This window comes from Ctenocephalides felis, unplaced genomic scaffold (genome assembly GCF_003426905.1).
Source record: "Ctenocephalides felis isolate EL2017-DRISC unplaced genomic scaffold, ASM342690v1 CF-g0.4_SCAFFOLD_01886, whole genome shotgun sequence".
Classification (NCBI taxonomy): domain Eukaryota; kingdom Metazoa; phylum Arthropoda; class Insecta; order Siphonaptera; family Pulicidae; genus Ctenocephalides; species Ctenocephalides felis.
In genome coordinates this window covers 131,692,633-131,710,072 of record NW_020538040.1, presented here as the reverse complement: position 1 = coordinate 131,710,072, position 17,440 = coordinate 131,692,633, and the positions used below count along the sequence as shown (strand labels likewise).

Here is a 17,440-nt window from a genome sequence, read left to right as displayed (position 1 = left end):
AAGAAAAACAATGACGCTCTTTGTTTTGATATATACACATAAATTTAGTTTTGATCACAAAACGAAAAGTTACCATCTTAATCTATAGATTTCCATTATAGACTACTAAGAATTCGTAACTGTAACATACATTTTGTAGTGTTAAATTTTGACAGTAAAACAATGAACATGTTATTGTAGATATAAGCAAAATTATAGTTCAGTGATTATAATAACGTGTAAATTCAAAATTATTAAATTTCGTAAAAAATATTTTCAGAAACCGTGTAAGATCGAAAACGAGCACCCTGTAAAATGGGGGATAGGTGTATTACATATTTAGTCATAATTTATTTATATAAACACAAATTTAAACTAGCAGTGCATGGCACCTTAAAGCAAATTGCTGAAACTTCCGTGCCGTAACGAAATGTTCGAGGAATATTAAATGTTTTCAAATAAATTATTATGAATTATAAATAAATTGAAATTATAAATAAATACTGTAACATTGCCTAATATTTATAAGAATTATATTAACTGAATTGCAAAGTTAAAATTACTTATCTGAAGTATGTAACGAGCTATAGAACTTTAGACAGATTTAAAATTAAAATCTGAAAAAAATGTGTTGGAAAAAATGAAACAAAAAAAATCCCAAAAGCAATTGTTTTGTCAACACAAGCAGAAAGTTTTTTGAATCATTCAAATCAGGTGCTTAGTTCTCTCAAAAACTGCTATTTTTTGTACATTTAGCTTTGTATCTTCGAAATGACTGAGCCTTTCTTTGCCAAAAACTAATCACCACTTATCCCAATCATTACAATTTGAATGTTTTTGAATCATTCAAATCGGATACTCCGTTTTCTCAAAAACTATTTCTATTCTCTGTACTCTTTGCATATTATATATAATATATAATATATATATATATATATATATGGTGGGCCACGTTTTTATTTTTGGTTGTAAACCGGTTTAAAAATGCAAATATTTTCTCATTTTTTTTAGTTTCAAGGGTATTTCAAAACGCAACATTTATCATAGCGGATGATTGCAATTATTTTTAGAAGTACGTTAGGTGTGTTCCAAAAGTACCCGGAATTACTAATAATTAAATTTCGCGGGTCTGGAGTGTCTGATTGTCAAATTTTTTTTTTATTGTGTTGGTATACATGCCCCTAAAGTATGATGAAATTTTCAGCTATATTCACTGTTTACTTTGTCTGTGGTAGTCGCTAAGGTTGTTTTGTTGTTAAGACGTGTTTTTTCTGAGCTCGGCGATTTTTACAATGGAAGATTGAAAAGTCAAAGAATTTGTATTAAATTTGCGTAAAAAATGAAATAAAGTGTTGCAAAGTGCAAAAATTCACCAGATATGGCTCCGTGTGACTTTTTCCTATTCCCAAGTTGAAGAGACCCATGAAAGGACGGCGGTTTTCCTCGATTGAAGAAAATCGCTGAGAGTGCTCAAGGACATATCAAAAAGTGAATATCAAGGGTGCTTCGAAAATTGGAAAAAATCGCTGGCATAAGTGTATTATATCTGGGGGGGACTACTTTGAAGGGACCACATTAATGTAGACGAATAAATAAATATTTTTTTGAAAAAACGAAAATTCCGGGTACTTTTTGAACAGACCTCGTATTTCTATTTTTGAATGGCAAAAAAAGTGTATTGACCGTGTTTCCCGAAAATGTAGAGAGAAGTGGGCCACCCAAATTTTTATCTGAAAAAAAAATGCTGCTATACGCTACAAATTCTCACCCTGAAGGTTTTAAAATGCCTGATTACGAATCCGTTGTCAAATTTACAAAATTCAAAATCGTTGACACAAAATGAAGGTAGAAATTGAGAAAACAGTGACTTCAGTAAAAAAGTTCATTTAATGTCTGAAATGAAGTAATAAAGTTGGAATGATAAAATTGCTGAAAAAAGCATTTTGTAACATTCAAGCAATGATGATTTTTTCTTGACAACTCTGCCAGAATCAATTTATTGCAAATCATTCCAAAATTGGTGTCTTCACTTGAAGAAACCGAAGAATTTCATTTTTTGCCTCTTTCGCAGCTGATTATGAAGTATTGGCCTTCTTGAAAACTTTTGCTGGTACTTGTGATTTTTAACCCTGTGCTGATTCTGCCGTGACGTCTCTGTTTTTAGGGATGTATTGATGCGTTGAAAAGACTATCTGCTAACGTTGGTAACAGCAGAAGCAACATGTTCCGTATGTTAATTATTTTCACTTCCTTCATAGCAATAACCAATTATTCATAATTCACCACTCTTTTAGAGTTTTCTGTTTTTTTTAAAGGCATTATGGCTGAAGGGATAAAAATAAGTAAATAAATAAGACGTTCGATAAATTTATAAAACACTTCGCTGTGCAAAGAACGGCATTACGCAAGTGGCCCACTACTATCTACAAATGTTTTTTTTTTTTGCATATGCATCCCACTACAAACCACAATGTAAACAATCGGCAAAATCGCTTTGCATTTCAAAGATTATATGTCTATATAATATATTGCATATTTACTTGTATTTTTCTCGTGAAAATTCGATGACAAATTATGTAAGAGCGTACGACGGTAAAAACTTTCTCGGCGAAATTCTTAGCGCATTTCTCAGAGCGAGATTAGGTTTATAACTCCAAATGCTTTTTAAAATTAAGCAAGTATCAAAATATGATAAAAATGCTTTACACTGTTTTGTTCAGTGCTGTTTCGATTTCGTGCTCTTATTTCAACCCAGGTTTTGAAGGGGTAAATAATTCAAAAAGCAGCGCAGTCTTTCTAATGATGAGGTCTTGGAATTAACTGAACAAGAAGAAAACAAAAATGCTGACAGTAGCGATTCAGAGCAAAAAGAACTTTCGATGCCGTTTGCAAAAAGAAGCTAAAATAATGGATCAATTCATTGAAAATGATCCGAGTTTTGACCGGAGCTCAAAAGTAAGGCGTAGTGTTAGAGATGTTCTATCCGTTTATGAAAAACGTTCATATAACGTTTATATATATATATGTGTGTGTGTGTAGTAATACCTCGCTTAACCTTCCTCAAAGTAGAATGTAATGCGAAACAGCGCTAAACGAGGTTATCTTTACATGGAAATATTGGGGTAAGGAGAAGATGGCTAAGAAATATATATATATATATATATATATATAATATATATATATATAACAGAGAGAGAAAGTTGGGTAACTGCGTAGTTAGTTACATCCGAAGATGTAACACCTCCCTCGAAGTTATATTCGAGGATAAGACATATCATCATGTGTCCGACTTCTCTAATCGTATGAAGAATCATTCAACATATACAGAAGTTTTCTTGCATCGTGTTACAGCTAAGCAAAAGATTTACTACGTACAAAATGATCCACAAAATTTAATTAATTTGTACTTTCTATGCAAAAATACACATCTACAATGAAATTGTGTTCAAATGTGAACAGCTCAAGTGCAAAATTTTATTTAATAGCAATGGGGTATATTCATAACTACGATAATCAAAAATTACACAAGGCGATCATGCTCTATCAGGAGCAACATGCAAAATATGATTTCAACAGTTCAGAAATGACGAAAGACGAGAATTGCAAGCTATATTAGATGATGACGACACTTTGACTGAAAGAAGCGGCAAAAATATTAATGTTATACAAACAATCATTTTTTACCGTTTGAAAACTATGGAATAAATCCAGAAGTCCATATAAATATATCCATATACCTAAAAGGGTGCCATATAATTTGAATAAAAGACAAATAAGAGGCTAAAATTGAATAATAAAATTAATCCTCTACAATAGTAGAACGGCAATGTGAAGTATTATTAATTGATGCAAAATATTTTATTGTTAAATTTTAGTTCTTATTATATACAAAGTTTAAAACATTATTTCGTATAAGAATAATCGAAGAATAATTTTCATGTAATTATAATCAGGTTTAATAATGGTATTGACTCTTCATAAATGCAATAAGTGTTTAATCTCAAAATTTCTAAATAAACTAAAAACTAGTGGTGTATGGCATCGTGCCTTAAGCAAATTGCTGGAACTTCCCGTACCGTAACTAAATGTTCGAGAAATATTAAAGGTTTTCAAATAGATTATAAATAAATACTGTAACATTTTCTAATATTTATAAGAATAATAAAAACTGAATCGCAAAGTTAAAATTATTTATTTGAAGTATATGAAGTGAGCTTTAGAACTTTAGCAAGAATTAAAATTAAAATCTGAATTATTTTCGAAATACAAATTTAAAAAAAAAATCCACAAGCAATTGTTCTCTCAAAAACTCAATTTCTATTTTCTGCACTCTTTGCTCTTTATCTCCGTAACGGCTAGACCTGCCTTTGCCAAAAACTAATCAGCACATCTCCCTATCAATGAAAATCGAATGTTTTTTGAACCATTCAAATCGGTTCATCCGTGCGCCCGAAAACGTAAACGAAAAAATGTGGACATACAAAACACACATCCATTTTTTCTGAGGTATGCCAAAATGTTCAGATACCTTCAAAACGTGGAGATATGCAAACATTTTCATTTGCGATTTTCGGCCCATTACCATACTACCCTACGGGAAGTTAATAAGAATAGAATAATAAAATAAATTTTACACGTCTTACTTTTTAAATTGTTAGAAATAAGTAATATTAAACATTTTTATTAATTAATATAAGTTTTTCCTTTTACCTAGTTTTAATTTTTTTATTGCAGTATTTTATTGGCTCACTTTCCGCATACAATGAGATTTTTGTATGCATACTAAAATGCATAAAATAGTAATGTTTTATAATATATTTATCAAATATGTTTGAACTGTTTATAAGCTTTCTTGATGACTCATTTTGATTAGATTACAACTTACATCCAAAGTAGGGGTCAATGCGTTTGTTGCTGCTAGTTTTGAGAGAAAAGAAGCGAAGAAAAAAAAGCAGATTAGTCAAACAAAAAGATATATGAAGTATATGGGTGTTGATTGCAGAAATATTCGCATAATGGTAGTCGATCACAAATCAATTATTTGAAATAATGCATAAAGCTGATCAAATTATGAGGTGGTATGACTAGCGATCGTGGTCTAGCATCTTTTCATAATTTAAAGACGGTCATTTACCGTACATGTATATGTCATATTCTGGAAGGCATGACAAAAAATTAATCTCTTAGAAAATTATGTTCAATGGGGCATTTGACTCGCTGATTCTTCTAATACAGCTCATTTAGCTTCATAATAACTATATGGAACAAATATGCATTTTTGTTCAAACTTAATTGAAATAAAAACACTGCATATACACACACACACACATATATATATATATATATATATATATATATATATATACAGGGTGGCTGATATGTATTGCAATCAATTTCAGAACGCTATCATTTTTAAACCGCTCATCAGACAAATGACAGATTTATTCCAGTGATTGTTCATTTAGTTTTTCACAACCGCACAAAAGCATTTTGATCTATTGCATTCAGAAAAAAAGTTATTCGTGATGGAAGTCAAGGGTGATGGTGTGATTGCTTCATATTTGGCTGGAAAACCTTAAGTGGCTATCTTTAGAGCCCTCCAGCATTTAAATGCGAACAAATATTTTGTTTCTCGTACCATATCTCGTAACCGTGATACACTCAGTATTGCACCGCGTCCAAAAAGTGGACGAAAAAAAACACTAACAACGCCAGAAATTATCCAAAAAGTATAGGCAAAAATCGATCGAAATTCGTGTCGCAGTGGTAAAAAAATGGCTCGTGAGCTGAACATATCGCAAAAACGGATGCAACACATATTTAAAAATGAGCTTGGACTAAAGCCATTGAAGTTCCAAAAAGTGCAAGAGCTCATCGATGCGCAAAAAAAAGTTAGACGGGAAGAAGCCAAGGAGTTGCTTTGCTTGCACGAAAGTGGCTAGTTACCGAATTTGGTTTTCTCAGATGGGAAGTTATTCCAAATCGAGCAGTTTGTAAACAAACAAAATGATAGGGTTTACTTTCCAAAAAGGTCAGGTAAAAATTTACACCTTCGATTGGCCACCAGAACTCAAGCGCCGCCGACGGAAAATGTGTGAACCACCGTAACGGACGATGGTGACATTCCGCTCTTATTCATCGATCGTGGGATCAAAATAATCGCCGAAATTATCGGAAAAATGTCTTAAAGGTAGTATTGAAGTCGGCCGCAGACCATGGACAATCCAACAAGACTCAGCACCATCAAACACAGCACGCGTCTACCGAAAATGGCTTAAAAAAGAGGTTTTTTTGCTTCATTTTCATCGCACAATAGACACCAAAATCTCTGGATCTGAATTCGTTGGACTTTTGTGCCTTGGACATTTTGGAGAGTAAGGTTCGCACTAAAAAATACCAAAGTGTCGATCATCCCAAGAAGGCGCCTCGCCGGGAATGGGCCAAAATACCCCAGAGCCACTTTCGTGCAGCGTGTTATGGTTTTTCTGCCGTTTGAAGGCCATAATTTGTGCCAAAGGTGGCCAATTAGAACAAATCTCAACTGATTCTAAAATTTGATGTCATTTCCGAAATTTTTGCTTTTGAACAATGAAATTTAAAATGAAAATGACAAAGCTTTACTTGTTGCATTACATATTAGCCACCCTGTATATATATATATATATATATATATATATATATATATATCGGCGTTTCAGAATATAATTTTAGTACATTATTTTTATTCGACGTATTGGCCGATAGAATGTCTATATATATTGGGTTGTTCGGAAAGTAACTTCGTTTTTTATAGACATTTTGGCACGTAATTTTCGTACAATAAACAAATACTTCAATAAATTATGTATTGGCAGTTTTGGTCGAACATCTTTTGTCATATTCTTGGTATTAGCATAATTCCGAGATCGTAAATTTTTTGGTCGTTATTGGCAAAAAAACTGATCAAAGTGCTTTTTTGTCATGCTGATTTGAGGTAAGAGTTTTACAGCCTATAAAAATTTTTTAGTGACCGAAACAAATAATGGTCCGATGATGGCAGGTCTGGAGAATATGATGAAAGTGTCGTTGGGTCCCTCATTCAAGCTACAAAAGCTTTTGGCGATTGACCAAACTTATGTGAGGTCTTGATGCAGTACTATTCCTTGCTTGTGGGATTATTCTGATCTTTTCTATTGAAGTACATTATTTAGTTTATCCAGCTGATGAGACCAGGCATCAGAATTAACCGTTATGTTATCCTAAAAATGCTGAAAAATAAAAAAAAACTCCTTTGAAATCTTACCAAACATACTGCATTTCCTTTTCTGACAAATTTCAGCTTTGCACTTGGTTTTGAGCAGGCTCTTTTTTATAGTTTCATAGGCAATTACGTGTATTGTATTCTTTACATCCCATTTGATATTACTAATTACATTTCGCTTCAAAACCTGACAATTTTCACGACTTTTCAGAGGCAAATCCCGGACGCCAGTGCGGAGACACACGTTTCTCTCTGCGAACCATACATTGAGTTTTGAGGATAATCCCAGACCTTTGAACTGTTAAATTTTAACTCAATGGAATCTCATGTTTTGTTATTCGCCGGTTTGCATCAACTAATGCCTTTCTCGCTTCGTTATTAGCTTCAATCGTACTTCTTGGACCTGATGCATCTTGTACATCAAAATACCAGAAATAAAATTTAGCGAACTAATTTTGGCACTGTCCTACTATCAACACGCCATTTCTATATAGATGAGGTCAATTTCATTTTTACTCAAACAGTATTTTTACCTTTTCTATATCAAAAGAGTAAAATATGTCGAAAATTCCTAAATTCCTTCCGTATTCAAAGTGGCACCTTCTAAAGACTGCATGTAATTGATTAGAATTTTTTACACAAAACCCTTAAAATATAAGTTTAATAAATCATAATAATAATTATAGAGCTTAAGTTTGATATTAGGTTCAAAAAAATATAGTTAAATTCTGGTGGTAAAAAAACGAAGTGACTTTCCGAAAACCTATATATATATATATATATATATATATATATATATATATATATATATATATATCTCAATGTTGAATCTTTAGTCATTATGAGTGAATTCCTAACTTGAAAAACACTAAATATGTATTAAAATATGATTTTTACGAGGGGTGACCCAAAATAACGCAAATTGTGCGAAACCTTTTTCATTGATCAATTTTTTACACCAAATTTTTATCATCTTTGAAGTAATCCCCATGGACTCTAATATACTTGTTCAATCTTTTCTTCCAGTTTTCAAATTCACTTTTTGTTATTTCTTTATACCTTCCAGTTTCTGTTTCACCTCTTCTACAGTCTCAAAAGAGTCTGGGGAATAAAAAAAAAGTCACAGAGGGCTAGGTCCGGTAAATGTGGGGGAAGGGTGAGCAATCGGTGACATGCCATTTCTAGTCAAAAACCGCACGGACAGTGCTGTGTGGGCAGGTGCATTGTCGTGGTGGAAGAAGAAGTCCTCTGTGCGCCAGAAATCCGCCCTTTTCTTCCGGATGTTTTTTTGTAAGTAGATTGATAGGTTGATTTTTTCAACGTTTTCGTCCGTTCGTGAAGTTGAAGAACGCTATGAACGAGGTTGGTCTTCAATTGACATCCTTTCATTGTTGAAATGCAAAAACCAGTCGTAGACTCGTGTTTTACTCAATGTACTATCCCCCTATAAGCTGTTTTCAGCATCAGATTTCACTAGGTGTTCCAGCATCAAATTTCACAGCCGCGCGTTACTCTCGGCACTTAGCCATCTCACGTTTTCGCTGGGATATGGAAAAATTCGTTAAACTAAAAAAATTCTCACAGAACCAATGCAATCACAGCGACCAAACTTTGCACACAGATTTGAGAGTCACCGCTTCAAGAACGCGCTAAAGAACCCGATCTAACACTCCGCCCCCCCCTTCCCCCCGCGCAATTACCGTTATTTTTGGGTTCCCCTCGTATATGGCGCATACACATCCACACATACACACACACGAAGTGGTTACTTCGATGCTAACATCTGGTAGTTGCATATATGCTGACGCTCTGAAGACTCAAAATTCGCAGAGGATGGCAGGACCTATATAACATCTGAGTGTCTTAAGAGTTGCTTGCGCATTTCACACAATATCGGACGAAGGGTTGCCGCAGTGAAAAACGTATCGTCTCATTCCAAATGGAGAAGTTAACTATTACATTACACAAATGCTATCTGGATATGGCTGTTTACGAGCCTACCTACACCGCTTAAAGCACAACACTTCGCCGGATTGCCCATATTGTTAGAACGAAATCGAAGATGCTGAGCACGTGTCCTTCGTGTGCCCGTGATTTAGTGCACTACGGAACGGTGTAGCGGAAATATTTAGCCGATGAATTATTTCAGATACCCTTGTAGAAGAATGCTGACTACGCCTTAGACACATTGACCGCCACCGACGTGTTAAATAGATTTGTTATCTTCGGAAAGAAAAAGAAATGCCTAACGGCGCTTTCCGTGGGGACCAGATGCAAGTCCGATATACCCACACGAATAACCCAGCCTGAGATGCATAAACGCATTTCCTTCGCTATACAAAAAAGCACGCACGCACAAACATACACACATATATATATATATATATATATATATATATATATATATATATATGAACAAAGAACCCTCCCTTTACACGGTACTCTGGGAAAATGGTTTCCATACTACGCGAATCCGAAAATGTGACATTCCTCGGAAGATGGAGGATTTTCTCCTACAACACGCTACTTCTTGTATGTATATATATATATATATATATATATATATATATATATATATATATTATAGTAGACATTGAGACCTTTTTTCTTACACACACTAATTCAAAACTCGCTTCTGCCTATAAATACATATGCACTTCCAACTAAATACGTGTATTGCTCATTTAAAACGAGGGTACCGTGCATCTGTTAAATTATTTTTCGCTGGAATGTTAGCACAAGTGTCTTTATTATTGGTATAAAGTTTGATCCTCATCCTCAATTATTTTGTTATTTACGTTCAATTACGTAAGTGACTAGCTTATGATTGGCGTTCTTCTATGAATGAAAACGTCGCCAAAGTCATGAAAGTGGTACTGGAAAGCTATCATTTAGGCTCTGTTCGTTAAGCTCGATTTGTTCCGAGAGAAAGTCGTTATGCGAAAAAAATGAAAATACAATTAATTCGTTCTGTATTTTTAAATTTGGCCATATGAATTTTATATAGGATTAAGACATTTAAAAATATTACCAATTAAAGAAATAAGTTATTATCAGAGTGGTAATGCTTCCTGTTTTGCCCTTTTAGCTTCTGAATTTTTATAGAAACCGTCAATAGTTGTTTCTTTTATTCTCTTCTTTAAAACCCACCGCAAATGATAGATAAGCTCATGATTGTACTAATTTTTGATCTTGGCATCAGTCATGTTTGAAAAGTAAACATTTACGAATTGCATTTGACCAAAAATTCCTTTATGGACTTTATGCACTAAAAATCTGCGAGCTAGTCTTTTCTTCCTAGGTTTTTGATAATCCACATTCAAACTTTTCTCCAGATCTTTAGAGTGTGAATGTAAAATTATTCAATAATGATTTAAATGTGAGTTTTTTGCCATCAATATCCATACCAACAAGTACGTATATTTTCACAGCAGGGAAAAACTCTCCAAAGTCCACTCTTTGAATTTATTTGAGCAACATATGTTTGGCTGCAAATAACAACGGATAAGTACGTCGTATGGAGCAAAAGTTCGGAAAGTTCGCGCCCGAAGAAAATGTTCGTCATGCGCAGCGTCCATTTCCCGAAGCCTACGTTATGCTGGGTACCACTGTGTGTACATTTGGACGCAACGGAGGCATTCTAAATGGGTCAAAATGGAATTTTTCAAGATTTAAACTTAACATTTCGGCCAATGCACGGGACAGCAGAATTCATTTTAGAAGTATGGTTTCTTGAGCAAAGTTTCTTATTTTGATCCCTGATGTCGAAAATGTGCCTTTTTGTAGTTAAATCAGAATTGAAATTTGGTAAAAAAAAAACCTGCATTGACTAGAAGCAGGATAAAAAATCATTTGATTTCAAAAATAGTTATAAAAAGGGTTGTTGATAAAAATGTAAAAATTCAGTATGTATTTATAATGCCACATTATAAAAAAGATAAAAAGAAAACATTTCGCCCAGGAATTAAAAAAAAATAAGTACGAACAACCTTTATCACTTAGGTGTATGAAAAATACATAGTCGCCGATTCTCAGACCTGCTGAATACGCATATAAAATTTGGTTAAAATTGGTAAAGCCGTTTCGGATGAGTACAATAATTAACCTTGTTGCATGGAATTATATATATATATATATATATATATATATATATATATATATATATATATATATATATAATAAATATTTATATTACAAAGGGTCAAATTATCGTCTATTTTGTGAGTGGATCTCAGTTTATTTCAATTAAAATAAGAGAAGGTAATTTTTTTCTTCGACAATAATTTATTTTTAATGAAGTATCAAGACAGTTTATTTTAGTTATACTTAGTATTGCCAGTGATGTGCAAATATTTCAGAAAGATAAGAGAAAAATGTGAAAATCAATGGTTTTTTATAAGAAACTAGGCACCATACAAATCTATGGCGAATCTGTAAATTTTTACATAGACTTTTTGAAATCTCATTCCATTCTCTAGGCATGAAACAGCATACTTCAAAAAAACATGTTCAAAGTCCCGTACTCCAAAAACGAATTAATTAATGAAATTGAAAATCTTACTGAGCCTAATCAATTTAAATGAAATAAATATCAATTTGCCCCGTGAACATTTATGAGTATATTTGTTATGGTTTTGTGAAAAAAATTGGAACACAAAAAGAATTCAAAAAAATCTTAGACAATTTAAAACTATGTTTACGGACCACATTTATACTTTAAAACACAATATAAACATTTTTAACCAGGCTATACTTCATTTCGAGGAAAATTTGTTTAAAAGAAGAATTATTGAGATCACTTCTGACTATTTATAACGATACCATATAACTGTGCGATACCATGGATTATTGAATTTTCAGTTTTAATGCTAAGATTAACTAATTGTAAATACTTTTTTTTAATACTTATAATTCTTTATAATTCAATTTTTTAGCTTTTAAATTTTATTTTTAGTTTCAACCGAATGAAGGCTAGGATTATAGACAAAACGTATAGATGTGAAATAAATTCTTAAAGACCTTTGGAAACAACTATTGTTCCTTACTTACTTTTGAAAAATATTTTGAAAATTTCAAGTAATTCTACACTGTAATGCACATGTTCCGGCTAAGCCAGATTTCGGAATACCAAATTTATGAATTACAGATGTCAAGAATTTAGTATAAATAAAAAACATATTTGTTTGGCCAGAAAGTGTAGGGTCTCGTGGGTCTCAAGAAACGTCACCTTGCTTGATAAAGTATATAACTTACGCTACAAACTGTAAAAAAATAATATTCAGATTCGTACACCGGGCAAAACAGATATATTAAAACTGTCAAGTTGATTAAAACTCGTGCAAATCACAGAAATAAGAATCTCGTGCGGGTCACCGGTGGCCCTCGCCGGCGTGAACGTGTTAATATAATTGGTTGATCAACCTTTACATTGAGCCTCCATTACTGACAGATTATTCACTATTTTTGTTATTAACTTTATATGCTAGACTGAGAGCTACTAAACCTTTTGAATAACTTGTTGCTGCATGACTAAAAAATAAAACCATCACCTGGCAGGTTTATTAAGCCCTGCACATCATAGTCCAAGCGTTTGAAAATGTAAAAAAATTAATAATAAACTGGTAAAGTCCTGGAGGCTTTAATTTTTTTTATACGATTTAATAATGTATTCAGTTAGATGTTCAAAAATCAAATTGCCAGGCGATTTAAACCTCCTAAGTACCTGCCAGGCGAGCCAAGTTTTATGTATTATAATAATCTTTGTTAAAATAAAATAAAGTTAAAATTTATTTGTGTTTGTTCTAAGCGATTCAAAAAAAATCTATATATATATATATATATATATATATATATATATATATACAATACATGCATATCTTGTTCGCTGTAACCCGGTTTAGTAGCAAAATCTTAATAAAATAAGGAATATAATAACACCTTTTAACAATCAAACTTCATCTAATCTAAAATTAGTAAAATGGCCGTACAATAGCTCAATAAGTGTGTTGAAATTAATGCAAAAGATAACTAATTTGATATTAATTGAGCGCGTACGTTCCATCAAAAAAAAATTTTAGGCTTATCCACACAATATTTTTAACAAACACCCTTTATAAATAAAATGAGCATAAAATTTTAATAAGGATAACTTTGCATGTATTAGATATATAAATATCTTTTCGCTAAAAGCCAGTAATCGCAAATATATTTTTTTGGCAAAAAATAATGTACGGATCTGGAGGTAGTACACAAAACTGCTCAGAGGATAACGATTTCTTGCAAAAAAAAGGATCGGGTTGGATAGCACTTGAATCATATCATTCATGTAACGTGTATAACATGTAACTTCTTAGATAAATCAAATAGAACAATGTTTATTATAAAATCGTGATATGCAGAATGTTTTCTTGAATTTTTGGAACGAAACCCTTCTTTTTGTACTAGTTCTTTGTTCCGTATAACACGAACTCTAGTTTCACATAATCAAATGAATTGAAAAAATTATGAGTATGAAAGCAGTTTTAATTCCAATAAAAAGTAATGTGACAGTTTATAAAATCATAAGTGAATTTTAAATCGAGCTTGTTCGATACTGGGATAGTTTATATATTACCACGTATCAAAGGGAAAAATGTTTGAGAAAAGATCACTCAAAAGATTAATGAACAGCCCCTAAAATGAAAATCACTAGATGTTAATAACTCTAGTCACTAGATGTTGTATGTTTCAATATATTTTTATATTAGACCTTATAGTTTATATTACGTAAAATGCACTTTATTTATAGCGCAGTTTCCATATTATTGATGATATATTATATTGATGTATCTATTTATGTACGAATATATGCATTATATATATATATATATATATATATATATATATATATATATATATATATATATATATATATATAAAGTATACATAAATAATATTAATTATGAAAAATGGAGCTTACCTAGCTAAACGAAGAACTTCGGCTTCACTTCTTATACCACCGTCAGGGCGCAACAGAACGCTCAAACAATTCAAAAGTTGCAAAGGATCTATACGAGGCTGCAAAATAAATGTCATTCAAATTATATACTAATAATTAAAAATAATATGAATAAATTAGAATGCATTTATATATGATACGTCTATGATTTGAAAGTATTTACTTCTTCTATAAAAATTCAGCAAACATAAAAGTATAAATGAAGCATATTGAAATACTACATACATTCACTACATGTTGTATATTGATATGTAATGGACATATACTTAGTTTGGGTACTTTTCTATGTACTTTTAATAGCTGCATATTATAAGAATATGTTTGAACAGATCATTAAGATTGAACAAGTAACATCAACACATAAAAACTATGCAATTATATTGCCTAAAAATTCATAAATACTACAGAATATTAATAATAAACAAAATTAAGCTTGGCTAACTAGATGATTATTTTATTTTAAATACTGAAATGTTTGTGTTTATAATCTAAATGAAATAACTATTAAATATATATATATATATATATATATATATATAATTATTTAATATGTTGGTATAAATGGCATCAATTATGTTAAAAGTCATACACAATACTGAACTGAGTTTTAGATCTTTATGCTGAACATTATAGAAAGTGCTGAATTCAACGATTGCTGCTAATGCAGACAATTATCGAGATGAAAAAATACAATTCTTAATATACATAAGAAGTACCAGAATAAAATTAATTGGTAAAAGTAAAGAATAACATTCTAAAATGTGATATTTATAATGCTAATTTTATATAATGAAATATTTATAATTAGCAAGCCAATACTAGCTTATTAATTATTTGTTATGCAAAACAAACTCGATTTATTTGAATATTTGAATATCATAAAATGTAAGACGTTTCCAGACTTGAAAAAAATTCTGATATAGCACAGAATATCTATACAAATTCCATTTTCAAGCATATCAATCTACAGTTCTTGATCTAATAATAGTGATAATGCAACAAGTTAGTGGATTTACATAAAATGTAGCAATATCAACAATATCATTACTGTATTACAACTTTTAACTTATTACTCAAATTGCTTGTATAAGTATGCATTCAACAATATGGTAGTAGAAAATTTGCCCAATTATTCAATGGTGGTCTTAAATAAAATATTTCTCACTAACTCGTACAATACAATATGGCATTGCATTTCTGTATTGATAATCTTGACACTTTTCAGATAATAAACTTATATGTGACAAATAAGTTAATAATACCTAATATAGATTAGATTAATAATTACAAGATTTTCAATGTGCAAATAATTTCAGTAATAACAATATTTTCATCGATAAATGTAATATTTTTAACTTATGTCCATAAACATAGCGAAAAGTTAAAATGAATTTAAATGGTAAAAATATAAGTAAAAATAAAAGTATATAACTGAATATATACAAAATGATCATTTAACCAAATAAATTGAAATATGAACACAAGATCATTTTACTGACTGTAACTTGTTTTCATGCAGTTATCTGTTATGTATATACAAGTAGTTTATTTAGATTACATATTACGAAAAATTGAGAGGAAACATGTGTAAGTCAATGAGAAGCAATGATACAATATAAAATAAATCGTAATTATTGAACATCAATTTCAAATTATGGCAAAGTTCACTCATATATACCTGTACTAAATACTTTCAAATCATAGATCTGTCACTTGAAATATTATCACAATACCATATTTACATGTGTATATATATATATATATATATATATATATATATATATATAATTATTTATGTACTTATTTATTTATTTATACATACATCCATTTTAAAATATTCAGAATAGACCACATGCAGATAACAAACTTTTGTTTTATTATAGGTTATAATAATAGGGTATCAGATGTTTATTTTTGGTGAATAATGAAAAAGCGTTGTCAACAAATTAACACCACCCCATAAAGCAATAAACTTAATCTTGAAATATGTAAATTAAAGATAAATTATACAAAAATATGTCCGCGACACAATTTTATGCCACTAATTAGAAAAAATATTTAAATATACTATAAATGAATAAATAAATAAATATACTATGAAAATATATAATATGTTAACATAACTCACCATGGTTCAACGTCGGTGAATATCTAGATGACGGCCGACAGGTTCTAAAACAAGCATAAATATCGACTTAACACTAGCTTTTGAAGAAATTATGTCTTTTCAATAGATTAGGTATAAATACAAATTAGAAGCACAAACACAAATTGTAAACAAAATCAATTATAAGACACTAGAAGTTAAATTACACAAAGAAATTATAATTACAGCATAATTCAAGTCTCTTCGAAAACTAGTAAGTTGCTGATATGTTTGATTTAATTTATTATTTTTGTATTCTTTCGATTTAGTCCCAAATCTCAGGCCATATTTCAATTTATTTTCTAAGATAGTTTGCTTGAATTATATCTGGAGATCATGATATCCGCCAGAAATGCCCAGTTATAAAGTAGCAGGCAATGTAGTAATTGATTTCTCGCAATGGCGATTCAAGAACCAACAAGTTCTCAAAGCAAGCAAGCCAACCTTCAAATATCAAAATGACCTGTGACAATATGGCTACTTCGAAACTACGCCCTAATTATCAATAATTTATTGATCATGTTACATCACCCTAATTACTCTTAGATGAGTTCAAAGTAATTTTGTACCACTTGGCGGGTGAAATCACAAAAATTTTATTTGTACGATGTAATCTGAGCAGTATCAAGTTCCATTAATTACATAAATGTACGAATGAATTATATTTATTGTTATAATTTACTTTGCAATATTTTACCTAATAATATGAACTTAGAATATATTTCTTATTGTTTCGTGCCATCAGTTGGATTATAATAGTTCTAATATATATATAAATATAATTTTTAATATGTAATGCGCACAAAGTAATATACACAACAAATTACAGTAATATATCTGTACGTAGATACACCGCGTAACACAAATTCACCTCCGGCCACCAAGGAAAAAGGAATGTGTCGTGTGCCCTAAAATCGACTCGTATGTGTACGTGTCACTCGGAAACCGAGTTCTATGCATAATATTTAAGTGTTGCCAGAACTAATGGAACAGAATCCTATTCGTTTTATTGTAAGGGAATTGACACACGCGTCGATACTTCGATATTTATCTATTGTTTACGATAACTACGAGAACA

At 31.1% G+C, this 17,440-nt stretch overlaps 1 protein-coding gene across 3 annotated transcripts in view; it reads right to left on the bottom strand.

Annotated features, from left to right (window-relative positions):
- Positions 1–17,275, bottom strand: part of LOC113378768 (serine/threonine-protein phosphatase 1 regulatory subunit 10-like) — a 38,647-nt gene extending 21,372 nt beyond the window's left edge. The window contains exons 1-3 of one of the 3 annotated variants that reach the window (XM_026619361.1): positions 17,060–17,275; positions 16,345–16,388; positions 14,178–14,275 (exon numbers count right to left, since the gene is read on the bottom strand). In XM_026619361.1, the coding sequence (XP_026475146.1) occupies positions 14,178–14,275; positions 16,345–16,347 (101 nt within the window). In that variant the 5' untranslated portion in view covers positions 16,348–16,388; positions 17,060–17,275. Of the gene's footprint in view, positions 1–14,177; positions 14,276–16,344; positions 16,389–16,548; positions 16,757–17,059 lie in introns of those variants that run through there. The other 2 variants (XM_026619362.1, XM_026619363.1) reach the window with 2 other exon arrangements.
- Positions 17,276–17,440: the final 165 nt, after the last annotated feature.